Below are 25715 nucleotides of genomic sequence, written 5' to 3'. Positions count from 1 at the left end.
GCAATACTTATCTGGTTTCTTCACACGTTTCAAACTGCTCCTACATATGGATGGTCTCAGTAAGTCTGTCTGCTACTTATAATGTCACAGCTTTGGAATATGAGAGCAATTTGCAACCATTAATTAAAAACTGCACAATCTTGTTTTCAAAAAAATCTTATTGTACAGTGTTACATTTTTCGGATGTCATGGACCATTTGCTAAATGTTTGTAATTTTAAAGTACTCTTTTGAATCATTAATAGTCTAAGCCTGGGGCGTACACATAATTAATGTGATGTCTGGAGCATGTTTAAGTACAGGTGCTTCAGACTGTCATCAGAAAGAAGTAATTGATTTTACGAATGGGAAGAGGGGTATATTTCAAGCAATGTAGAGTCCTTCATAATGTATACTATATCATTTTATCTAGAAGTCAGAAAGTTTAGTTATGGGGAAACTGTAAATTGTTCTATAAATCTGATGCTTTTAGTTAATGTGAGTAGGCAGCGTGGCCAGTGACTGTTTGTAATTTAGTGTTTTTCTGTTGTACAGCCTGAGGAATGCCAGTGGCCTGACAGCAGCAGATCTAGCACATACCCAGGGCTTCCAAGACTGTGCGCAATTTCTCTTAAACCTCCAAAACTGTCAACTGAATGGTTTCTATTCCAATGGCCTTTCCAATGGTGTCCGCCAGAGTATCTCCCAAAATGCTTTTGGTGGTGGGATTAACCGAAAGAGGTCCTTTGAACAGATTGAGTCTTCTGGAATTAAGAGAGCTCGTACAGAAGGTGAGACTGTTGTCATCTTAAAGCAGTGTGTTGCCGGGTAGGCTGAGGAGCATAGCAAAGGTGTGGACTGCCAATCGTAAAAGCAGTCCAACCTTTCTCAGTGGTAGTTGAGCCAATTGAAAGATGGTATTCCCTTCCTGAGACCTCAAACTTGGGTCCAAAGTGAGAGAGCATAGGTGTTTGGAGAGAAGGGTTCCAAAGCAGGATCCCTCTTATTGCATTGCCACTCATTTACATTCCAACCGTAGTAAACAGTTGATGTAATCTAATCAACAATCTATTAAACACACATTGTGTTCCACCTTTTTTTTTTTTTCTCTCTATTCTCCTTGTTCAGTAGTTGAGTCCAATGGGTTTTTGTTAAGGAGTGTAATGGATTCCCTTTGACACTTCACATTTAATTCATAGAATTAAATGTAAATTTAAATAATGGTGTTTTTTATATGCAGTATAATGGCTGCCCATTATATACCAAATCTTATCTGTGTACTGTACTTGCCATGATAAATCTGTCTTGCTACACTCATTGCTTCAATAAAACTCTCCTGGAAAGCGAAGAATTTAGTCCTTTAGTCTTGTAAAGGAAGGAGTAATGTTTTGTAGCCCTCAGACTTGCTAACTACCGATATTTTGAGTCTAAAAACCTTATGGGAAGAATATGATTGTTGACACAGACAAATCACCTCATATTTATGAAATGTAAAGTGGTGTTCAAGTCTGGAACTGGGTCACTTAACTGAATAATTCTCAACTTTTCACCCTATTTATTTTCTGTAAGAGAACGGATGACTTTTTGTCAAAATATGCCCATCTCACCAAAGTTTAGCCAAATTTGCTACAGCAGGGTTACTCAGAAGTATGCACGAATATCTGACTTTTTTGAATTCACAAAGAATTTTAGGAGCCATCTTAAAAAAAGGCTTCTATCACAGAATACTGAAATGCCCCAGTAGTTATGCATATAGACTTTGTGGCGGTGGTACAGTTCTACTTGCTTTTGCTGTTAAAAGTCTGTTTCCTGTGTAGGTTATCTTAGAGTACACCCTAATTTACAAATGTGCTTGTTTTCTGCAACTTTGTCTGGTGGACCCACCAAGAAACTTCGTCAAACTCTTACTGAACCCAATTTGAATATTCTACCTGTGAGTCTATTGGTTAGCCTTCCCCTCTGTTACGTTTTTCGGAGTATGGAAGTAGAACTTGATGCAAAATCATTTTAAATGGGGCCCAGCTTTTTTATTGTGCCCTACTTAACATGGTAGGTGGAATTACAACCCCACTGTAAATTGTACTCCACTAGTTTTCTGGTTTTATTATTATTCATAATTCTGAAATATTTTAATAAGTTTGTTCTTTTTATGCAGCTGAGATTGTGAACGGCTTTACATCAGTGGTGAACCAAAGGCCTGTGGATGACGAAGAGGACATGCACATAGAAACAGAAAATGCAGCTGTATCAGGTGGGGGAGAAGCAAATCCCAATGGCAGCAGCAATGTTCTCATGGCTGAAGAAGTCAGGCTCCAAAAAAGCGTTTCTCCTGTTGGACCAAAAGAAACCGAAATATATACAGTTTCTGCCATGCAAACACCATGCCGTTGCATCAATCAATATGCCTATTATTTCTAACTGGACAAATGATGCCACTGGGGCTTTTTGTGGTACACTTAGGGTCCTATTTGAAACTGCTGTACTACCACAAAAACAATTATTTATTTTCAAGTTCAGAATAGAGGGTTTTCAAACCGGGTAAAAGAGAAAGTTAATTGATTCTCAATCCGTGTCTGTACACACACAAATACTCTTCTCTAGATATGGGGTTTATATTTTGTCTTATCTTGAATTTGGGAGTCCATGTACTAGTGTAATGAGTAAGGAATGAGAGTACCGCATGATAGTGATTTTTTTTGTTTGTTTTATCATCGATGTAACCTATTTTTGGCAGTGCATTGAGATGCCCTTGATAATAAGTGAACATTTAATGCTTGCTGTACCATTTAGAGACATATCCCAGACGTTGTAGCTAGCAGTGGCCATGAGGCAACTGAAAGGAAACTTGGATCTCGAAGTTTTACTATGGTTCCAAGGATTTTATTAGAAAGGAGAAAGTCTGGACTGATGCAATGGGTGGATACAGTCCTTAAAACGCAACAGGGAATTTGAGTAAATGGCATACACTACATGATAAAGGTGTGCTGCTCAGACATTGTTCTGCCATTTTGTTGCCCACAATCAATATCCCCTCCATTACAATCTCTTCGTCTCCTTTTTGGATTTTTTTAGATGGTTTTTCTCATTTGGTTTCCTGAAATGTTGGGATCATTGTTAAACAAATAAAGCTCACTAAATGGCACTTTTAAACAAGTGACATGGCTTCTATCCAAGTTGTAGTGTCATGTAAAAAAGAAAAGTTTTGAGGACCTTCTCAAATTGTTTCCATTCAGACCCTGGCTATGCAATCACCCCGCCCTTTGGTAGTCGTAAAGTTTATTTTTTCCCAAAATCCTAAGGTTGATGTAGAAACTATTGCTGTCCTACATCTATTTCATATCAAATTCAACCTCAAAAACACACTTTTATGACACCAAAACCCTATATGCACAAGTTTGCTCAGCACTCTAACAAGGTAGTACGGTTAGTCAAATAGCTCCATCTTTATCAGTTCCCTAAATGAAAGCTGCGGTAAAGGCCTGTTCCTGTCTAATGGCAAGTATTTCCACACTTAGCTTGCAATCACTAGAAATAACATACCCCTAGCAATTTCTGATACATTTTGGGGTTGATGATAGGTATTTGTCGACGGACAATTGTGTATTCAGTATCCTAGTTATCTTTAATAAAGCTTAACTCAGTGCTACAGATTGATCCCAGAACTGTATCGGTTTTCTAACCTACAATCATCACTTGAAATCATTCTACAATCATCACTTGAAATCATTACTTGGTAAATTCACGTTCTTTCTTTACATCAACTTTTCATGTTAAGGTGCTGCACCCTGAGCACCCTGCGCTCTTTTTTGCCGCTCTTTTTTCCCGCTTCCAGCTCCCCTGCCCGCCCACCTCCCGCCTCCCAGCTGACCCCGCCTCCCCACCTACCCCTTAAATGGCGGCCGCTGCGAGGCCGCGCCGAAGGCAAGCCCGTCTGCGCCCGTCCGCGCCTGGACCGCGCCCAGCGCCCGAACCCCTGGCCCCCGCTTGACCTATGACTCCGCCACCCTCGCCAACCTCAACCCCGGCCGCGCGCCGGGCTGCTACCGCGCCACCCCCTTCACCTGCAGCAACTGCCGCTTCACCTGCCTACGGACCCACACCGCCACCACCAAGAACGACGCCCCCGGAAGCAACCTCGAATGCATCCTGGTCAACACCCGCTCCGTCCACAGGCACGCCATCGAACTGTGGAACCTCATCAACTCAACGAACCCAGACATCGCCTTCCTCACCGAGACCTGGATGAACCCCTCCTCGGCACCCGACATCGCCATAGCCATCCCCGACGGCTACAAAATCATCCGGAGAGACCGCTTCAACCGCACCGGAGGAGGCATCGCCATCGCACACAAAAGCTCCATCAGCATCTCGACCCACACCGACAACTCACTTCCCGACGCCGAACACCTCCACTTCGCGATCCACATCGACCCCAAGACAACCCTAAGAGGCACCCTCATGTACAGACCACCAGGACCCCGCACCAAGTTCAGCGAAGACATCGCAGACTTCGTCAACCCCCACGCACTCTCATCCACCGACTACATCCTCCTAGGAGACCTCAACTTTCACCTGGAGAACCACACCGACAACAACACCACCGCCGTTCTAGACAACCTCGCCAACCTGGGACTGAAACAACTGGTCAACACCCCCACCCACTACGCCGGACACACGCTCGACCCCATCTTCTCCTCAAGCAAACACATCACCTTCAGCCACACCACCGAACTCACATGGTCGGACCACAGCTGCGTCCACTTCAGCTTCAAGAAAACCACCGTGCATCACCACACCCGGCAACCACCAAAAAGACACTGGAACCGAATCACCACAGTACAACTCGCAGCAACGCTCTCCCTGAACCAACCCACCAGCACCAGCAACCCCAACGAGGCCGCCAACAACCTCACCAACTGGATCTCCGACTGCGCCAACCTCCTGGCCCCTCTGAAGACCCAAACCAACAACCACAAGAAAAACTCCTGGTTCACCACCGAACTCAAAAACTCCAAGAAAGAATGCCGCCTCCGCGAGAAGACATGGCGCCTCAACCCGACAGAGGAAAACCTGACAGCTCTCAAGGACACCACCCGCCAACACCACCAACGCCTCCGCACCGCACGAAAAACAGCCTACCAGAACAGACTTGACAACAACGCCCACAACAGCAAGGAACTATTTGGCATCGTCAAAGAGCTCTCCAACCCGGACGCAGAAACCAACCCCATCCCTCCCTCACAGGACCTCTGCGACTCCCTCGCGACCTTCTTCCACCGTAAGATCGCCGACATCTACAACAGCTTCACGACCACCAACATGAACCCGCCCCCGGAAGCCGCAAACGACATCTCCACCATCCTCGCCTGGAACCCTACCACCACCGAGGAAACCACCCGCGTCATGAACTCGATCCACTCGGGATCACCCTCCGACCCCTGTCCTCACCACATTTACAACAAGGCCGACAACATCATCGCACCCCACCTCTGAGACGTCATCAACGCCTCCCTCACCACTGCTACCTTCCCTGAAAGCTGGAAACACGCAGAACTCAACGCCCTCTTAAAGAAACCTACAGCAGACCCCACCGAACTCAAAAACTTCCGGCCTATCTCCCTCCTACCGTTCCCCGCCAAAGTGATTGAGAAAATCGTCAACGCTCAACTCACCGCCGCCCTGGAAACCTCCGACTCCCTCGACTCCACTCAGTTCGGATTCAGGGCCAACCACAGCACCGAAACCGCCCTCATCGCAGCCACGGACGACATCCGAGCCCTGACCGACAAGGGTGAAACCGTGGCCCTCATTCTCCTGGATCTCTCTGCAGCCTTCGACACGGTCTGCCACCGCACCCTGATAGACCGCCTCTGCAGCGCCGGCATCAGAGGCAAGGCCCTGGAATGGGTCATCTCCTTCCTCTCCGGAAGGACCCAGAGAGTCCGCCTCCCCCCCCTTCAGATCCGCAGCCACGGAGATCATCTGCGGCGTACCCCAAGGATCCTCCCTCAGCCCCACCCTATTCAACGTCTACATGACCCCCCTGGCAAACATCGCACGCAAACACGGACTCGACATCATATCCTACGCCGACGACACCCAGCTCATCTTATCCCTCACCAACAACCCCACATCAGCAAGGACCAGACTGCACGACGGCATGAAGGAAGTAGCGACCTGGATGACAGACAGCCGACTGAAACTGAACACAGATAAAACGGAGGTCCTCATCCTCGGCCCTACCCCCTCCGCATGGGACGACTCCTGGTGGCCCCCCGCCCTAGGCAGCACTCCCCAACCACGCACGCAACCTCGGCTTCATCCTGGACTCCTCCCTCTCGATGACCAGACAGGTCAACTCGGTGACCTCAGCGTGCTTCAACACCCTCTGCATGCTCCGCAAGATCTTCCGCTGGATCCCCATCGACACCAGGAAGACCGTCACCCACGCCCTCGTCACCAGCCGCCTGGACTACGGGAACACTCTGTACGCCGGCATCACCACCAAGCTGCAGAGGAAACTTCAACGGATCCAGAACGCCGCAGCACGACTCATCCTGGACATACCTCGCCACCACCACATCTCCGGACACCTGAGAAAACTCCATTGGCTCCCGGTCAACAAGAGGATCACCTTCAGACTCCTCACCCACGCACACAAAGCCCTCTACAACCTCGGACCCAAACTCATCAACTCCTGCGTCTCCTTCTACACTCCTCCGCGCACTCTGCGCTCCACCGGTCAGGCCTTGGCAGCCGTTCCCCGCATCCGCAAAACCACCGCCGGAGGAAAATCCTTCTCTTTTCTGGCAGCGAAGACCTGGAACTCCCTGCCCAGTCACCTTCGCGCCGTACCCGAACACCTCCCCTTCAGAAGGCAGCTCAAGACCTGGCTCTTCGAGCACTGACCCCCTCCCCCCCAGCGCCTTGAGACCCTTATGGGTGAGTAGCGCGCTTTATAAATGTGATTGATTGATTGATTGATTGAGCCAACAGCTTTGGGATTTGGCGGTCTCTTGGCACAGTCGTTGCTTTTTGGCTTGAACTTTCTTGCAAGTTTGAGTGAAAATCGGGGCACAGATCCACTCTGTTTTTTCTGCAGTGGAATCCAAATAACATGGGTGATTTAACTCATGAACGCAGCAATGCAGCTTTTCTATTTACTATTTAAAGTAACTGAAATCTTGATAGGACATCTTAAAAAAATATAGTTTTGCAAGTTCACTGGGGCTAGTTGTTGCTGATATGTCAAGCCTGGTCAGGTTTAGGCAGTACCTAGAAAGTCCGTAGGTATTGGTTGGGTCACAATATCTTTGGTTCTTTGGTCCATGACAGCTAGAATCAAGGGACATAGAATCCATTTACTATGCTTTTATAATATTGCAGGGGTTAAAATATGCCAATTTAGTAACACATGTACAAGGCTGATTTTAACAGTAGGAGTAAGGATGCCCTGTCTCTTCCATTAGCATTCTCTATATATTTCAAACAGTCCCTTTACAAGCTTCATAATAAGTATTTTCCCCAGTCATTTTGTCTGTGAAGAAATGAGAAAACTGGATTAAGATAAAAGATTTTAGTGAGTGCCTACCCCTACAAGAAGAGCATACTATTTTCTGTTTGGTCCACCCTGGGGGTGGTGAAGGACTTACACCACATGTAGGCACATTGCAGTAGTTTTAACTCTTTAGGGGTATTCTTGAGTGTACTACTTTTAAATTGAACAGGAGTCCTACACAGTTTGTGATTCAGTTCACTGCCTGTCTGTTTACCGGTTGGAAATATAATCACATAGGCAGTTGTGATTAGAGATGTTTGCTGTTTTTTGTTAGCCTATTTTACATTGCTTACAATTTATCAAAAAGGAACAGCAGCCTAGTTAAAGGATAAAAAGAGGTCAGTTAAGTAGATGTCGAGGTAGTTTAAATTAGGGAAGACTGCTGTAATACCACAAGCACTTACGTTTTGTAATATTTCGTTTCGAATAGACACCGCCTCGGGTCGGCATACATGTTTGAGGTAAGGGTTCTAAAAATGCTTGTGATCTTAACCCTGTTCTGTTTTATTGAATTAATTTTACTTTGCATAAACCTCAGTATGGGCAGGTAGAACCTTTCTCGAACATCCTGCCACATTACATACTCGGCTTTAATTTTGAACGAAAGCTTCATTTCTTCACAACGGATGTTTTTCTTAATTAAGGGAAATGTTTGACTGTCACATTTTTGTTTCTAAGGAGGTTTCATTACTCGCAACCTTTTAGAAACTAGATCTGCTTTAGTTGTGAGGATTTGTAACACTTTTTGGAGGCACATCGCGAGTTTTCTAATTGTTGAGGAAACAAAACTGCATTTTATGCAGAGGCCTTGTGACTTTACTGTAAGCTGCAATGGTCCTAGTTTATATTTCAAAATAAAGCTGCTTGCTCATTCATCTGATTTTCATCTCTGTATCAAATCTGCCGGAGCTTGATGAAATCATTAATACATTTGAACAAAACTAAAAAAGTTAATCTCTAACTTTTTTGAGAAGGGTGGGGAGGAGACAAATTATGTTGATTTTGTTTAGTTTCTAAAATTTTAAGGTGGATTATGCATACCGGTTAGTGCCAGCCCTTTTCATTTGTTTTCCCTCTTTATTTTTTCCGAGCTCTCACTTACACCGGCTTTGATTCACTCATTTTTTTCATATCTAGTGAGTTACCCTCGCCCATCTGCTCCTTTATACTAGGTCAGCTTCTGAGAAGTTTTTTTTTTTTTCCGTCACTCGAATCAGTGGTAGGATATGAAATCACATTCACGTATGTATTTGTCTGTTATTGCTAATTGATCTCTGTAAAATGGTGGACAGGGAATCTGAATGTCAGCAACTAACTTTCAAGCTCATGCACTCACTGGTGCATCTAAGGAGAGATTATGTACTTCTTTAGGGCTTACTATAAGTTATGTAACCCACAGCCATGCACTATTCTGTATAGTTATTAACACTGTCTCTTAAGTTGCCCGACCTTCACGTGTTGACCCTTGCGTGTGTATGCCATTGTCTTGCTTATCGTGTTTGGTGACGGGTGTATTTCTTAATGCAGATTCAAGTTACGGTACAGCCCACTCGAATGAATTGACAAATGGATCTGCCAGCAATGGACATTTTGACTTCACCTTCAGAACACAGTTCTCCGAAACGGAACCTAGTCAAAAAAAGTGGATAACTGCAACAGAACAAGATGGTGGATGTCTAAAACCACAGTTTTCTTTCATAAATGCACAAGGGAATCCCAACAATCCAGGCAGCACTGCCCAAGAGCCTGCAAAAGACCCTTCTAGTTCAGTTATGTGTGGGTCTTTGCATCTTAATGGAAGCCCAAGCAGCTGCGTCTCCCAGAGACCTTCCTGGGCCGAGAATGGTGGCGACAGCTTGCACTATGGACATTATCATGGATTTGGTGACACAGCTGAAAGCATTCCAGAAGTTAGCAGTGTTATTGAGCACTCCTCTTTAATGAAAGTTGAACACAAATATGATGCCACTATCCTAAGTACACTCCACCTTTATCATGGTTCCTAAATACAAATGTGTTGCAACTTACTGTATTATTCAAATTGAAGGAGGCAATCTTGTATAGCACTGCTTATAGTTTGTGTTGGACATTTCTTTTGTGATTGAAATGAACAAATTTTAGGGCCCTCTCTGAAGATACTTATTTGCCTTATCATAGCTTTTGTTTAGTTTTCATAAAGATTATTATTATTTTTTTTTTTTTTACTTATTTGCATAACTAAAAAGAATGAAGTAGGTCGAAAAGGCTATCTACTTCATCATGTTTAGTTTTATTTGAAAGGGGTTGATAACATTTTTTGTGAGGTATGCCGTGCACAGCTTTGCACTTTTTTCTATTGTGTTAACTTAACAGGTTTATCAGTGGGTTGGAAACTGCCATTCTCGGTTGGGTAACTAACCAAGTTTCTATTTTTTCTACATTTTTGTTACACATGGCAATATGTCTGCAGTACAATGCAAGAGATTCCTTTGGTCGTAATGCAGATTCTTAACATTGTAGTGTCATACTAGTCGAGGGGGTGTTTATACATGTTGCGGTTACTTTTATTTCGACACTTACTTTATCCAACAATGTTTTTGACCTGCATTTCACTAACTAGAAAAGTGAAATCCGTTTTATTTAGCTACAGTCTTTCAGCTATAAAAAGTATATTTTACTACATGTTTGTTTATATGTTTTAAAAAAAAACAATTTGGTGCGCGTTGCCAGGTAAAAGAATGGCAAGACTTTTCCTGTTGCAGGCTGTCAATTTGAGGCACGTTTTCTAATGTTTATATGAAAATGTTGTTGGACCTGTTTTTCCTAGTATATTGTGCTTTTTCTGTTCCATGTTAGGACTGTGCTTTAAAAAAATACCTTCACTTTGTATTTTATATGACCACTTTGTGAGTAGCAGCTGCAATTCATTTCTCTAATTAAATGTGTCAATGTTTTCTTTCAGAATCTATTTCCAAGCAGTTAAAAAAATATATATCCATGCTTTCAAGTGAAACTTTATTCTTGAATGCCTAATGTATTGTATTTGTCACCCTTGATACCACTGCTCTTTGTATGTTCTGTTGAATTGCCATGTTCATGTTAATTGTTGCTTACATTATATACACTACATAAAAGAACTATCTGATCATATGCTACACATAAAAAGTTTTTTAAATTGAAGACCTTTTGTCTCCTCTGTTTGTGGCCTGGCTTATGATTAGTAGCAAGCGTTTGTTGTAGGGTTTCTTGCAGTCCCAGTGTGGGACATGCCCATTTTATTGCGATGAAAAGGGCCTTTTCCCCACCTCCGGTGTCGAGCCTTTTTTTGCCAAATGAGGGCAGTTTGCACTTAGGCCCTCATAACTTTTTGTCCACGTAAGCTACCCATGCCAAATTTGTGTCCTTTTTTTTCCAACATCCTAGGGAGTCTAGAAGTACACAGACTTTGTGGATTCCCCTGAAGGAGACCAAGAAATTAGCCAAAATACAGCGAAAATTTCATTTTTGTTTTATTTTTATGTTTTTGTTTCCCAAAAAAATGGGGAAAAGGGGCTGCAGAACCAGGCTTGTGGTTTTTTCCCTGAAAATGGTGTCAACAAAGGTTTTGCGGTGTTAAAATCACCAGCTTTCAGGAACAAGCAAACTTAAATCAGAAAACCCCCTTTCTCAACACAATTTTGGCATTTTACTGGGACATAACCCATTTTTACAGTTTTTTTGTGCTTTCAGCCTTCTTCCAGTTAGTGACCGAAATGGGTGTGAAACGAATGTTGAATCCCAGAAGGCTAAATATTTCTGAAAAGTAGACAAAATTCTGAATTCGGCAAGGGGTAATTTGCGTAGATCCTACAAAGTTTTCCAACAGAAAATAATAGCTGAAATAAAAAAAAATGAAATTTGAGGTTTAAAAAAACAGCTTTTTTAATCAATGTTTTACTCTCTAACTTTTTCCTGCAATGTCAGATTTTTGGAAGCAATATACCGTTACGTCTGCTCGACTCTTCTGGTTGCGGGGATATATAGGGCTTATAGGTTCATCAAGAACCCTAGGTACCGAGAGCCAATAAATGAGCTGCACCTTGCAATGGTTTTTCATTCTCCAACGGGTATACAGCAATAAATTTGCTGAAATATAAAGAGTGAAAAATAGCTATCAAGAAAACCTTTGTATTTCCAAAATGGGCACAAGATAAGGTGTTGAGAAGCAGTGGTTATTTGCACATCTCCGAATTCCGGGGTGCCCATACTAACGTGATTTACAGAGCATTTCTCAAATAGACGTCTTTTTTTTTTTTTACACACTGTCTTACATTTGGAAGGAAAAAATGTAGCAAAACACAAGGGGCAGTAACACTGGTTTTGCTATTATGTGTTCCCCCAAGTCTCCTGATAAAAATGATACCTCACTTGCGTGGGTAGGCCTAGTGCTCACGACAGGATACGCAACATGGACACATCACATTTTTACTTTGAAATCTGATGTGTTTTTTGCAAAGTGCCTAGCTGTAGATTTTGGCCTCTAGCTCAGCTGGCACCTAGGGAAACGTACCAAACCTGTGCATTTTTTAAAACTATACACCTAGGGGAATCCAGGTTGGGGTGACTTGTGGGGCTCTCACCAGGTTCTGTTACCCAGAATCCTTTGCAAACCTCGAATCTGGCTTAAAAAAACACTTTTGTCACATTTTGGTGACAAAAGTTCTGGAATCTGAAAGGACCCACAAATTTCCTTCCACCCAGCGTTCTCCCGATGATAATGGTACCTCCCTTGTGTAGGTAGGCCTAGCGCCAGTGACAGGAAATGCCCCAAAAACACAGCGTGGACACATCACTTTTCCCAAAGAAAACAGCTGTTTTTTTGCAAAGTGCCAAGCTGTGGCGTTTGGCCTCTAGCTCAGCTGGCACCTAGGGAAACCTACCAAACCTGCGATTTTTGTTTTTTTAAACTAGACACCTAGGGGAATCCAAAATGGGGTGACTTGTGGAGCTCTCACCATGTTCTTTTACCTAGAATCCTTTGCAAACCTCAATTTGGCCAAAACAACACTTTTTCCTCACACTTCATTGACAAAGTTCTGTAATCAGAGGAGCCACAAATTGCCTTCCACCCAACGTTCCCCCAAGTCTCCCGATTAAAAAATGATACCTCACTTGTGTGGGTAGGCCTAGTGCCTGCAAAAGGAAATGCCCCAAACACTGATCAAATACTAATCTACCCGTTTTATATATATATATAACACAAGCTTTATTCGGTCATAAACCATCAAAGCAAAAGAACATTATTCACATAATTACATATACAGATAAAAGTTTAGTAAGAAGAATAAATAAATGACAGTCAATAAAAATATCTCCCATTTTTAACGATAAAACCAGTAAGATCTCTCAGAACTTAACCCAAAGCATACAGAATTTTAAATTACAATAAATGTAAAAAATAAGTCTGTATATGCCATGCAGCCACAAGGATCTTGCTAACTGCATGGATCACAGTGACAGAAGTATCACTCTAAAGGATCCTAAGGGCAATAACAAATTGCCTAATGCCCAACATCTGGCAAACTGGGCGAATCCACTTATGCCGAGGGAGGGCATACGCTGCACAGAACATAAAATGTTCAACTGATTCCAGAACAGTTTTACAACATGGACATAAACTGGATATCGTCGGTGACCTCCAACTGCCAGCAAAAGACAGTAGCGGTTAACGCCCACAGCAGAAGCAAACATACAAACTCTTCCCCAGAATATTGGGGATAAGATTTTAAAGAAGGCTCAAACTCTGGATACCATTTAAAATCAAGGAAGGCATTAGTCAGTCTTCCATACAATGAACCAAGGAGATAGTTGTTCCTGACATAGGACCAGTATGCTATTTTCAAAGGCAGGTTGTGCACCTTCTCTAAATCCTGTGGGTTCTCCTTGTAGTTCCCAAGCCCCATAGTATGGAGCCAAGTAAAAACATGCCTGAACCATGGAGTAAGAGTTACATTAGGTCTCTTCAGAAGGTCAACAAGAGAGTCCCTATAAACAGCAAGCTGGGGAGTCATCCGAATTCGTACCCAGAAAAGTACCGGTTTTAGGGCTATCAGATCAGAGATACTGTTAAAGCCAAGATCCAAAAAAAATGGTAACCAAAGGGGTGCTACCTGGGCACGCAAGACGTGCTCTAGCAAATTGTTCTCCCCCACCAGTAATTTAGACGTTTTGCAGGAGCCCCACACCTCAGCACCATAAGTAGCAGCATTTTGCGCTTTAGCTAGATGGATTTTTATAGCTGGGGAAATGGTTTTCGTAGCTGTGCTCTTATAAAAGCGCAAAAGGGCCCCTGAACTATGGTGAAAAAGGGACACTCTTGTTCTGTTCTTTATTTATTAGAGATCCTCACACCCAGATAATCTATTGAACTTGCTTCCCCCAGAGGAGCCCCGGCTAGAGTAATAGTGCATCTTCTGGCTGGTCGTTGACTAAACACCATCAATTTAGTTTTACTAGCATTTAATTCCAACCCATAATCATTGCAGAAAGTAATAAACTTATCCACAACGGCCTGAAGACCCATTGGGGTCTTGGAAATGAGAAGAGAATCATCCGTTTTTGCGGGGAGGAGGACCCTCGTTTTTGGTCCTGGGCTCAGCAGCCATATAGTGAATCCTACCAAACCCAAACATTTCTGAAAACTAGACACCCAAGGGAATCCAGGGAGGTGTGACTTGTGTGGATCCCCCAATGTTTTCTTACCCAGAATCCTCAGCAAACCTCAAATTTAGCTAAAAAAAAAAACATTTTTCCCACATTTCTGTGTGGGATCACCACACCAGGACAAATTTCATACCGCCCAACGTACCCCTCAGTCTCCCAGTGCCTGTGACAGGGAAGAGCTAAAAACATGTCATAATTGAGGGGGAACCAAAGAGGGTCCAAAAGGACAGTTGGGGGGGGGGGGCATTTTTAGACTGACAAGCGGGCAGAATTTTTATCGGTATAGATAAGACAATGCTGGGTGGTAGGAGTTTTGTGCATTACTGCAGATTCTGGAAGGTTCCATCACAAAAATGTGGGAAAAAAAGTGTGTTTTCCAGCAAAGTTGGAGTTTTGCAGGGCATTGTGGGTAAGCAAATGGTGCAGGGTGCATGTGAAACACACTACCCTGGACTCACCCAGATGTTAAGTTTTCAGATGTGTCTAGGTCTTGTAGATTTTTCTACATGGCAGTGTCCCAAAGTCCAAATAGTGCAGCCCTCACCATTCCAAATGCAACGATTTTGAGAGTTAGCCAAGCTCTCATGGCCCATGGGATAAGATGTTTTGGTGTGTGGAGGGAGAGCTGAAAGACTGTTACCCCCTTCATTTGGGGTGGGGGCTTAACCCTTCCAGCCCTGCCCTAGGGGCATGGGGGAGGCCCTCGGGGGGAGCACCAGCGCTTCCCTTGAGGGCCTATATCAGGACGTAATGGTTACGTCCGTGGCGCCTCAGCACCGCGCCATCGGGCGTAACCATTACGTCCTTGGCTGGGAAGGGGTTAACAAACAGAATGTTACCCATTTTCTTTAACAGCACGGTATGCTTTGTTTAAAGACTAATATTGCAGTGCAAAGATATTCAGTTCCTCAAACCAAATTACTGCACCCACCCAATCTGTTTTTCGTCCTAGCATAGGACATAGGCAGTTTTGGTATGTTAGGGCATAAGGCGCTCTTGGCTCATTGTGCTTAAGAAGATCTGGAAGCTACTGGCATTTATTTAGATATGACAAAATGGTAGCAGACATGGACAAAAATGATTGTTTTCTTGTCTATAAAATGTGTGCGAATTGTTGATGCTGACTACATGTGGTACAGCAAACATGATGCTAGGGTGTAGATTGCAAGCTTTAAGTCAAGAAAGGTATTAACCCTGGTTATGAGAAGCACAGTTTAGTCCGTATGACTGGTAGTGAAAAATGGAACTGGTGAGCATGCCTGTTTACACAGGACAGTGGGAAATTATGTACTATGTGCACTTACGAGGGCCAGCCAGGCTCAGATTGTCGGTTTAACACCCTTGAGGGACAGCTCCTCTGATGCCACTCAGCAGGGAACATAGACATGGGAAATGGAATATGGTTGCATCACCAAATATTAATAAGTCACACACATGCCTTTATGCCCACAAGGTAGTGTACATGTTATTTAAAGGTGCAACATGTAGCAATGTAATGCTAGCTTGTCCATATGGTGATAAGCCCCCAAGATCTATTTTCACTGGAACGCTGTGGCTGCCCTATGAGGGAAAACTAGAGTATAGATTAAAATATTAATGCTGCCTCTGGTTTGGGCAAGCTAGAGAAATGGTTTCACCACTATTTTTAATATTTGTTAAAACAGAGTTTAAAGGTGGAATTGAATATTTAATCCATATTCAGGAAAAGTGACTTTAAGAAATTTACCTTTCACCTGCCTGAAGCTGCTAGAGGCTAATTTGCCTCAGCCTACCATCAGCTTCCCTGTCCGCCTACTATCGGCTTCCCTGTCCGTACCAGACAATGATGTGTGAGATTTGCTTGCAGGCCAGGACAGTGACATAGACCTGATGACCGTATGGACTGGGTGTGAGGCCGGTGTTACATCTCTGCTCTGGAAGGGCAGCTGGGGAGGTTTCAAGAAATTAAAAGCAACCGCTCCAGCTTGCCTATTCATAGTTAAGTGAAATGGAAAGCCTTCATTATTTACGCCCTCTGAAGCCAATTGGGCACTAGCCCAGTGTGAGGAGCTGATCCCAGAAACAGTTTGATGTAGCTTAGGAGGAGGAGACTCCCTGTTTTCCTAAACTCACCCCTGCCTGGCAAACAAGCTCCCTCCAAGGACCGAATACTTGTGCCATCTTGGATTCCCTCTAGAAAAGTGAGTTCTACTCCAGTGTGCGATGACAAAGTGGTTAGAGTTGCCCCTGGGAATCTTCCCCCAGTGGTTTGGGAGTGTCCAGGAGTCACCCCCACACACCAGTCAACAAAACCTACAAAGCTGGAACCTCACAGCTGCTCAGAACATTTTCTGGACCTGCTGTTAAGACCTGTGAGGAGACTTGAAGTGCTGGACCTGTTCTCTTTTGGACCCAGGACAATGAATTGGACCCAAGGGTTAGTTGGCTAATCTTGTGTGTGGCTACGGTGACACCGCAAGAGGTCTTTTTCTTTATGTACCCATCTGACTAATAAGGCCCCACTGGTGGCCTCTGCTGGACTGAGGTCTGACACACAAGTGCTGTCTGTGAGGTCCTTGGACTCTTGGCTGTATCCAGCTGGATTTCTCCAACAACCTATGAAAAGGTACAGCTGAAAATAAGTTTGGACTTTTTAGACTTCTGTGCAATCTCGCTGGGCAGAAAAATCAAGCTTGTTGAGCTCCGTTTGTTTGGAAAACCAGTTCAGCTGTCCCTTGCTGCAAGCCTACCTGACTTTGATGCAACATTCGTAGAAATAGTCCTGAGGATTCGGAGTCCCAAATAAGAGACTGAGGTCCTCATTGCCAGTTTGGCGGTCGGACTGCTAGGCTGCGATGTTCACTGTCCCAAAAAGACCGCCATGTTGGTGGTCTGTCAGATGGTTATATTAAAATTTACACAGGCCGGACCACCAACCAAAAAAACTGCAGACCGCCAGTGGCACGGAGGTCTGGAAATAGGCAGTCCCGAACATCAGCCCCGACAGCACAGCAACCAACCACTGAACGTATTACAAGCCCAAAGTTGCAGTGGTGGGCACCCAAGACGGTTCACCGATGGAAGTCCGAACCACAGCGGTTCACAGGTACCAAAGTAATATACAATGGCACATTGGATGGATTTGAAAACAACACAGCTCAGACATTGCCACGCTGGACACACCTGCAAAGGACACTAAAAAACACACCCCTTCACACACCACAATCTTTTGTATTTCACAGCAAGACTGACTTTTTCACACACTGCACAGACACTAGGCACCATTTATTTCACCTTCCCAGACAACACCCTGCACACACTTTTGTCCAGTCTCACCTTTCTGCACTACCCCCTTTAGGAAGTCACTGTCATTCTCTCCTAAATTTTTAATTTATTTTTTTCCACCATGTGCCTCATGTTTTGGCAGACCGACACTCCTGTGATGCCTTCTGGCCCAATAAGGTCAGCGGGGGTCCCTCTCTGGTTCCGTGCCAGTGGCTTTGGCCTTGGCTCCGGAAGACACCCCAGGATCCATTTCCAGGATCTGACCCGATACCAGTTGTGCCATTGCGACCTTCCCCAGCGCAGAAGTCACCGCTTCAGACGTCGTTTGGGCCCATAATTGACATCAGTCCCATACTTCTTCCCGACTCCGACCCAGGGGCAGAAAAATGTTGATAGTTTGGATTCTGACCATTATAGCTATGGGTATGGGTACAGTGAGAGTATGGAGGAGTCGCTGGACCCTCTAGAATACCAGCTTGAAGAACCTTACATGGACTGACCTCAGGAACTGGGTGAAACCAGTGGGTTGGACTCCTCCCCTGACTTTGGCATGCTTTCTCCCCTTACCGGTGAAGGGAGCCTTCTACCTGGTGGTGTGAAGGGAGGCCGAGGTCCTGGGCCTCAAGCTGCCTTCAGTGGCTGTCAGGACTAACCTCCTGACTGCGGTTCTTCAGCCCGGGACTTCCACATCAGAACTCTTATTGCCCTATAATGAGGACCTCACTGATGTCCTGCTGGGGACGTGGTCTAAACCCAGCACAGGGCCTCCTGTCAACAGGACAATTGCCCGCCACCATAGGCCTGTGCCTAACGACCCTAAATTCTTGACCCGACACTCCACACCTGAGAGCTTAGTCATTCAGGCTTCTTCCTCTTCTGGCACATTCCCTTCCGCACCCCCGGGCAGGGATTCAAAAAGACTGGACCAACTTGGGAAGAAAATTTTCTCTTTCAGTTTGGCATTGTGGTCCATGAACACTGCATGCCTTTTGGGCTGCAACACCCATATTTTATGGGATACGCTCATGCAGGTGCTGCCACAGGTCCCGAAGGAGGCCCGGGCCATTCTCTTCCAAGCTGTTGCTGATGGGAGAGACCCATCCAAGTTCATGATTTGATGTGGACTGGACACCACCGAATAACTGGGCAGATTGGTTGCCTTGACAGTGGCCCTTCGGTGCCACGTTTGGTTGAGGACATCTGGCTTTTCGGGGGATGTCCCGCAATCACTTTTGGACATGCCCTTTGATGGAACCCATCTCTTCATAGACAAAGCGGACTCATCGCTCAACCACTTTAGGGAGTCCTGAGCTATGGCTCGGTCCGTTGGCCTCATAGCTGCTCCTCACCCCCCCTTAGTCTGCTTTTAGCCCCTTTTCGGGTGTTGTAGTTCTAATCTTGCTGTAGGCAAGACTGCTGGTTTAATGATGACAGTACTTGTGTTTGTAGGTGACTATGCCAGTCCTACAACAAATCACAACTGTCGTCTCAACCCTCCTGGCTCACAAGCAGCACCTTCCCAGGAACCCAAAACAGTAAAAGTTGATTTGTGGCAGCCTTTACACATGGACTCAAGAGTGTGACATCTCAGGGAGTATCTTGTTAAGCGAAGAGTACCCCTTTCTCACATTAACAACATGTCTCAATCAGAAACAAAGGCAATGAAAAAGATGCAGTTTCAATAGGTTTTATTTAGAAGAACTGCATTCTGCGATAAGTTGCATGGGCTGCAATGATTAGAATAATGAGCAGTGCAAGAAACAGAATGGTAAAGACAAGAGCCATTAATACAAAGACCCCCACCATCTTGCAATAACATGAAAAGACATAATATGGGATATGTACTAATACCCTAGAATGATAGGCCTAACCTCTAACCTAAAAGAGCTAGGTATGTTAAACCTAATCTGCCAATGCCATGTCCATGAGAAGAGCCCCCAACCCTCGTTACCTTGAAATGAGGTCTAGCTCAGACTCCGTAAGGACATGAACACTGGGTCAGCATCACTGCGATGTGCAGCATCGATAGCAGTGATGGCATCTGGTCGGAATCCCTCTGACTATCTGTTTAAGTAAAGAGTATTTATACAGATCTGCTTGGACCCCTGACGTAGGTCTGTTCCCAAACAATAGATAACAAGGCATGCTTGGGACGGTAATTTATATAAACAATTCCCTCAAAAGCGTGAACACCTACAGTTGGTTTATCTTTGTCGCTTGATATTGACGCCTTAGCGCGGTGGCAGCGATAATGCAGACTAAAACATGGGCCTAACTAAAAACACGGCAGCCATCTTAAAAGATTTAATTAAATAAATGTGCTAAAACAGAGCAAGCTAAGTAGGGTAAAGGTCACTGGGTGACAGGGGCAAAAGTCTGCAAGCCAAAGGCTAAGCTAACTCCTGTATCCCATTAAAGCAAACTAGTTTTCACTGCAGGGGCACCCAACTCCTTCAATTTCCTTCCACCCACCATTCCGCGCATGCTCCCCAGCCTCTGCTTGGCTTAGGCAATGGGATCTAACGCCCCCATGGATCATAGAGCGAGTGGTCGTCGCAGTCCAGCAATTGCCCCGCCGCTGCAGCCTCCAAGCCTTCCTAGTCCGTCGCTCCATCACAGACCAGTTGGTGGCAGGATCACCTGCCCCACTGGGAATCCATGACAACGGACAGTTGGGCTTTGCAAATCGCCTGAAGTAGTTATTTCCTCCCCTTCAAGTCTTTCCCTGCTGCTATGCCACCATCCTATGATTGGATGATGGAGGATCACTTGGCACTTCTCTGCAAGGAGTTTACAGCTCTCTTGGCCAAGGGAGCCATAGAGAGGGTCCCTGTGCCAGAAGTAGGTTGTGGTTGTTATTCCTGCAACTTTCTGATGCCCAAAAAGGACAAGGGCCTTTGTCCTATCCTAGACCTCTGGGCCCTCAATCATTTCCTCAGAAACGAGAAGTTCAAAATGCTCACTCTGGCTCAGGTCCTTTCTGCACTGGAGACTGGATGGTAGCATTGGATTTGCAGGATGCCTATTTCCATATTCCCATCATTCCTGCCCATAGACATTACTTGCGGTTCGTGGTAGGTCACAAGCACTTTCAGTTCACTGTGCTCCCCTTTGGCCTTACCAGCGCCTCTCAGGTGTTCACAAAAGTGATGGTGGTGGTCACAGCTCATCTGTGCCACCTCGAGTTTCAGTCTTCCCCCTACCTTGATGACTGGCTGTTGAAGGCGGGCTCACCCCAGGCTGCAGTCTCCCACTTCCAGACTAAGGCGGACCGCCTGCATTCGCTGGGGTTCACTGTAAACGTGGCAAAGTCACACTTGACTCCCTCTCAGACACTCCCTTTCATCTGAGCTGTTCTGGACACAGTGAAGTTTTGGGCTTATCCTCCGGAGCGGCGAGTCCATGATATTCAGGCTATGATGCCGATGTTTCAGCCTCTATCCTGGGTTTCATTGAGAAGGACTGTGAGGCTGCTGTGCCTCATGCATACTGCTGGTCACATATGCCAGATGGCATATGCGGGCTCTGCAGTGGGACCTGAAGTTCCAGTGCGTGCACCATCAGGGGAATCACTCCATCATGTTCCTGATCTCGGAGGGAACTGCGAAAGGTCTGCAGTGGTGGTTAACGAACAGAGATTGGGTCAAAGGCGGATCCCTCTCCCTTCCTCAACCAGATCAGACAGTTTTGACAGATGCATCACTCCTGGGAACGGGCAGCCACATGGGAGAGGTGGAGATCACAGGCATCTGGTCACCAGCAGAGTCCGGGCTCCACATCAACCTTCTGGAGCTCAGGGCAATCAGGCTTGCATTGAAAGCATTCCTTCCCTTTCTCCAAGAGAAAGTGGTGCAAGTGTTCATGGACAACACCACCGCCATGTGGTACTGCATCAAGCAGGGCTGGGTGGGGACCCCTTTGTCAAGAGGCTCTGCGTCTCTGGACATGGCTGGAACGTCAGGGCATATCACTGGTGGTTCAACATCTGGCAGGCTCTCTGAATGCCAGAGCAGACAAACTCTTCTGTCAATGCATGGTCAATCACAAATGCCGTCTCCATCCAGAGGTGGGGAAGGTCTCTTTCAGTAGTGGGGAAAGCCTTGGTTAGACCTCTTTGCCTCCGCAGAGAACGCGCAATGTCAGCTGTTTCGCACACTGTAGTTTCCAAGGTGGCACTCGCTCATCAGCGCTTTTCTTTTTGGGTGGAACTCAGGCCTCCTGTACGCCTTTCTGCCAATACCACTTCTGCCCAGATTTCTCAAGAAGATCAAAAATGACCAGTCTCAAGTAATTCTTGTGGCTCAGGACTGGGCATGGAGAGTATGGTATCCCGAACTTCTGAGGATGGCCATCAATCCTCCACTCAGACTGCCTCTTCAGAAGGATTATCTGTCGCAGCAGCAGGAGAGGGATTTCCACCCGAACCTGTCCAGTCTGAAGTTCTCATGTTTATTCTCTCCTTTGCCCAGCAGGGCTCTGCTTTGGGCACCCTTAAGGGTTATCTGTCTGCAATATCTGCTTTTCTCACACTTTCTTTTCAACCCTCCTTGTTTAAATCCCCCATTGTGGCACGATTCCTTAAAGGTTTCACCCACATGTTCCTGCCTACCCCGTTCATAATGCCCCAGTGGGATCTGAACCTGGTACCTACTTTCCTCATTTGTGCTCCTCGTGAGCCTCTTCATAAATGTTTTCTTCGGCTCTTGACCTTAAAAACAGCCTTCCTTGTGGCGATCACCTCTGCATGGAGAGTAAGTGAGCTACAAGCCCTATCTTTGAAGCCACCTGTAAGGAGGAAATGCCTCCTTGGCATGGTTACCCCCTGACTTTTTGCCTTTGCTGATGCTATGTTTTGAATTGAAAGTGTGCTGAGGCCTGCTAACCAGGCCCCAGCACCAGTGTTTTTCCCTAACCTGTACTTTTGTATCTACAATTGGCACACCCTGGCATCAAGAAAAGTCCCTTGTAAGTGGTACCCCTGGTACCAAGGGCCCTGATGCCAAGGAAGGTCTCTAAGGGCTGCAGCATGTCTTATGCCACCCTGGAGACCCCTCACTCAGCACAGACACACTGCTTGCCAGCTTGTGTGTGCTGGTGAGAACAAAACGAGTAAGTCGACATGGCACTCCCCTCAGGGTGCCATGCCAGCCTCTCACTGCCTATGCAGGTATAGATAAGTCACCCCTCTAGTAGGCCTTACAGCCCTAAGGCAGGGTGCACTATACCATAGGTGAGGGCACCAGTGCATGAGCACTGTGCCCCTACAGTGTCTAAGCAATACCTTAGACATTGTAAGTGCAGGGTAGCCATAAGAGTATATGGTCTGGGAGTCTGTTTTACACGAACTCCACAGCACCATAATGGCTACACTGAAAACTGGGAAGTTTGGTATCAAACTTCTCAGTACAATAAATGCACACTGATGCCAGTGTACATTTTATTATAAAATACACCCCAGAGGGCACCTTAGAGGTGCCCCCTGAAACCTTAACCAACTATCTGTGTAGGCTGACTGGTTCCAGCAGCCTGCCACGCTAGAGACATGTTGCTGGCCCCATGGGGAGAGTGCCTTTGTCACTCTGAGGCCAGTAACAAAGCCTGCACTGGGTGGAGATGCTAACACCTCCCCCAGGCAGGAGCTGTCACACCTGGCGGTGAGCCTCAAAGGCTCACCCCTTTGTGCCAGCACCGCACGACACTCCAGCTAGTGGAGTTGCCCGCCCCCTCCGGCCACGGCCCCCACTTTTGGCGGCAAGGCCGGAGAAAATAATGAGAACAACAAGGAGGAGTCACTGGCCAGTCAGGACAGCCCCTAAGGTGTCCTGAGCTGAAGTGACTCTAACTTTTAGAAATCCTCCATCTTGCAGATGGAGGATTCCCCAATAGGATTAGGGATGTGACCCCCTCCCCTTGGGAGGAGGCACAAAGAGGGTGTACCCACCCTCAGGGCTAGTAGCCATTGGCTACTAACCCCCCAGACCTAAACACGCCCTTAAATTTGGTATTTAAGGGCTTCCCTGAACCTAAGAATTTAGATTCCTGAAACTACAAGAAGAAGAGGACTGCTGAGCTGAAAAACCCCTGCAGAGGAAGAACAGAAGACACCAACTGCTTTGGCCCCAGACTCACCGGCCTGTCTCCTGCCTTCCAAAGAAACCTGCTCCAGCGACGCTTTCCAAGGGACCAGCGACCTCTGAATCCTCTGAGGACTGCCCTGCTTCGAGAAAGACAAGAAACTCCCGAGGACAGCGGCCCTGCTCCAAAAGAACTGCAACTTTGTTTCAAGGAGCAGATTTAAAGACCCCTGCAACTCCCCTCAAGAAGCGTGAGACTTGCAACACTGCACCCGGCGACCCCGACTCGACTGGTGGAGAACCAACACCTCAGGGAGGACCCTCCGGCGACTCCGAGACCGTGAGTAACCAAAGTTGTCCCCCCTGAGCCCCCACAGCGACGCCTGCAGAGGGAATCCCGAGGCTCCCCCTGACCGCGACTGCCTGAACTCCATTTCCCGACGGCTGGAAAAGACCCTGCACCCGCAGCACCCAGCACCTAAAGGAACGGAACTCCTGTGCAGGAGTGACCCCCAGGAGGCCCTCTCCCTTGCCCAGGTGGTGGCTACCCCGAGGAGCCCCCCCCCTTGCCTGCCTGCAACGCTGAAGAGATCCCTTGATCTCTCATAGGAAACCATTGAAAACCCGACGCGTGTTTGCACACTGCACCCGGCCGCCCCTGCGCTGCTGAGGGTGTACTTTTTGTGCTGACTTGTGTCCCCCCCGGTGCCCTACAAAACCCCCCTGGTCTGCCCTCCGAAGACGCGGGTACTTACCTGCTGGCAGACTGGAACCGGGGCACCCCCTTCTCTCCATTGAAGCCTATGTGTTTTGGGCACCTCTTTGACCTTTGCACCTGACCGGCCCTGAGCTGCTGGTGTGATAACTTTGGGGTTGCTCTGAACCCCCAACGGTGGGCTACCTTGGACCCAAAACTGAAACCTGTAAGTGACTTACTTACCTGTTAAAACTAACATTACTTTACCTCCCCCAGGAACTGTGAAAATTGCACTGTGTCCACTTTTAAAACCGCTTATTGTGTTTTATGTAAAAAGTATACATGCTAATGAAATGATTCAAAGTTCCTAAAGTACTTACCTGCAATACCTTTCAAATGATATATTACATGTAGAATTTGAACCTATGGTTCTTAAAATAAACTAAGAAAATATATTTTTCTATAACAAAACCTATTGGCTGGATTTGTCTCTGAGTGTGTGTTCCTCATTTATTGCCTGTGTGTATGTACAACAAATGCTTAACACTACTCCTTTGATAAGCCTACTGCTCGACCACACTACCACAAAATAGAGCATTAGTATTATCTCTTTTTGCCACTATCTTACCACTAAGGGGAACCCTTGGACTCTGTGCATACTATTCCTTACTTTGAAATAGTGCATACAGAGCCAACTTCCTACATTGGTGGATCAGCGGTGGGGTACAAGACTTTGCATTTGCTGGACTACTCAGCCAATACCAGATCACACGACAAATTCCAAAAATTGTCATTAGAAATTGATTTTTGCAATTTGAAATTTTTCTAAATTCTTTAAAGTCCTGCTAGGGCCTTGTGTTAGTCCCTGTTAGCATTTCTTTTAGAGTTTAAAAGTTTGGTAAAAGTTTGAATTAGATTCTAGAATTAGTTTTAGTTTCTTAAAAAGTATTCCAACTTTTAGAAGCATAATGTCTAGTACAGATGTGAATGTGGTGGAACTCGACACCACACCTTACCTCCATCTACAGATGAGAGAGCTAAGGTCACTCTGTAAAATAAAGAAAATAGCAATGGGCTCCAGACCTTCCAAACTACAGCTCAAGGAGCTGTTGGCAGAGTTTGAAAGAGCCAACCCCTCTGAGGATGGCAACACAGAGGATGATGATAGTGACTTGGAGGGTGATTCCCCCCCACCAGTCCTATCTAGGGAGAACAGGGCCTCTCAAGCCCTGACTCCACAAATAATAGTCAGAGATGCTGGTTCCCTCACAGGAGGGACCAACCTCTCTGAAATCACTGAGGATAACTCCAGTGAAGAGGACATTCAGTTAGCCAGGATGGCCAAAAGATTGGCTTTGGAAAGACAGATCCTAGCCATAGAAAGGGAAAGACAAGAGATGGGCCTAGGACCCATCAATGGTGGCAGCAACATAAATAGGGTCAGAGATTCTCCTGACATGTTG

At 45.9% G+C, this 25715-nt stretch overlaps 1 protein-coding gene and 1 long non-coding RNA gene across 3 annotated transcripts in view; one reads left to right on the top strand and one right to left on the bottom strand.

The window, feature by feature from the left end:
- Positions 1-10695, top strand: part of ANKRD10 (ankyrin repeat domain 10) — a 74724-nt gene extending 64029 nt beyond the window's left edge. Inside the window, exons 4-6 of the mRNA XM_069205125.1 lie at positions 534-769; positions 2134-2229; positions 9064-10695. Of these exons, the coding sequence (XP_069061226.1) occupies positions 534-769; positions 2134-2229; positions 9064-9542 (811 nt within the window). The 3' untranslated portion in view covers positions 9543-10695. The remainder of the gene's footprint in view (positions 1-533; positions 770-2133; positions 2230-9063) is intronic.
- Positions 1-25715, bottom strand: part of LOC138250347 (uncharacterized) — a 105745-nt gene that overhangs the window by 33998 nt on the left and 46032 nt on the right. The window lies entirely within an intron of this gene.

This window comes from Pleurodeles waltl, chromosome 8 (genome assembly GCF_031143425.1).
Source record: "Pleurodeles waltl isolate 20211129_DDA chromosome 8, aPleWal1.hap1.20221129, whole genome shotgun sequence".
Classification (NCBI taxonomy): domain Eukaryota; kingdom Metazoa; phylum Chordata; class Amphibia; order Caudata; family Salamandridae; genus Pleurodeles; species Pleurodeles waltl.
This window is presented reverse-complemented; position numbering and strand designations above follow the sequence as displayed.